Source organism: Formica exsecta, unplaced genomic scaffold, assembly GCF_003651465.1.
Source record: "Formica exsecta isolate Colony F162 unplaced genomic scaffold, ASM365146v1 scaffold768, whole genome shotgun sequence".
Taxonomy (NCBI): domain Eukaryota; kingdom Metazoa; phylum Arthropoda; class Insecta; order Hymenoptera; family Formicidae; genus Formica; species Formica exsecta.
Genome location: NW_021853535.1, coordinates 194,429 through 195,967, shown reverse-complemented (window position 1 = coordinate 195,967; position 1,539 = coordinate 194,429). Strand labels below are relative to the sequence as shown.

Here is a 1,539-nt window from a genome sequence, read left to right as displayed (position 1 = left end):
CTCGTACGTGAAGGCCGGATGATTCAGTGCCATCGTATACAGCAGCAGCAACTCTTCCAGAGGTTGATCATCCGCATTAAAGGTGGTTCCATTTATCAGATTGGTGACCTCCTGATGATCGAGGTTCGACAGATTCTTATACAGGATCACCGCGCAGGCATAATTGCAGGAGTGCAATAGCGCCATGTAAAGAGCCAGTTTTCTTCGCGTGCGTTTATCCGTCACGCTGGAGGTCGTCAGTTCGGCCACGTCGGAGGCGTTGTTCGCATGGTGCTCCGTATCGCGCAGGTCATTATAATCCCGCTTGCCGATCTCCTCGATGCATGTGCCAAGGTATCGAACTTCGAACGGCAAGCACATGTTTAACAATGTGCACATCACATCGATACGTTTATAACTAAACAGATAAAAGTGATAGATTAGTACGGAACACAATATTACGTCGACATCATCAACAATCTGTATGCTCCTATTTAAGTGGCAGCTCTAAATGTTATAATTTTAATTGCCTCTCTCAATTCTATTTCTGTCTCTCCTTTGATTAAACTCTTTATCGTGTACATTTTTGGAGAACTGCAAACAGACAATTGAATTATCAATTTGCATTATCATTCATCAAACATATATACATTTGTCATGATTATATATAATATATTTTAACTTTAGCATTATAAGTTAAACATTAATAATTAATTCAATGGCCTTAGTATTTTTTTAAAACTAAGAAAAGCACTATAAAACTTCAATAATATAGAGGAACACTATAGGGGGAATTTTTGATTTTGGAAACTTTATAATATTTGCAATTTTTATGAGAGAATTTTTGTTATCTGAAATATTTTTTGTATATTGCTTCCACATTCATTTTGTTAGGATTTGACCTTTTTGCTCTTCTTTAGTTTACTTCAGACTATTCTAAAAAAATAAAAATAGAAGCATGTTGTATCTAAAGATATTTAAATCTGTTTCCAAATATATATACACAATAACCTCTCTTTCAAAATCTAGTGTTTGTAGAGATCAGAAAGAGAGAGTACAATTTTGTCAATATATATTAAATAATAGCTAAAATTATCGAAAAAAAATATTAACGAAAAAAAAAATATTTGTTAAAGGAAATAAAATATTTTTTTATAGATAAAATATTGACATATAACTGGAGCATTTTTTTATACAAGTTGCAAACGAATAGCGATTAAAACAATATGATCGTTAGTAATTTTAAACTTTTTACTATTATTAAAAGAACGATTATCATACAAAATACATGTTTCCAGGTACAATAGTCTCCCCTATTTGTAATAATTTAATTTTGTATCACTTAAAAAATTAACAGTCCTATATATTTTACTTAGTATCTATATATGTTCTAATTTATATCTATATATATGGCAATATGGCTGTCTTATGCAATCATTGATAGTTGAAATATCATGCACTAATGCACTCAAAATTAAATATAGATCATTATTCGTATAAGAATTAAAATAATGTATTATTTAAAATTTATATATTTACATATTTATGGAGGGGAAAGAG

The 1,539-nt window shown here is 30.7% G+C and overlaps 1 protein-coding gene across 1 annotated transcript in view; it reads right to left on the bottom strand.

Annotated features, from left to right (window-relative positions):
• Positions 1 to 1,539, bottom strand: part of LOC115243944 (dual specificity protein kinase splA) — a 12,654-nt gene that overhangs the window by 9,125 nt on the left and 1,990 nt on the right. The window contains exon 2 of the mRNA XM_029821259.1: positions 1 to 397. Within this exon, the coding sequence (XP_029677119.1) occupies positions 1 to 397 (397 nt within the window). The remainder of the gene's footprint in view (positions 398 to 1,539) is intronic.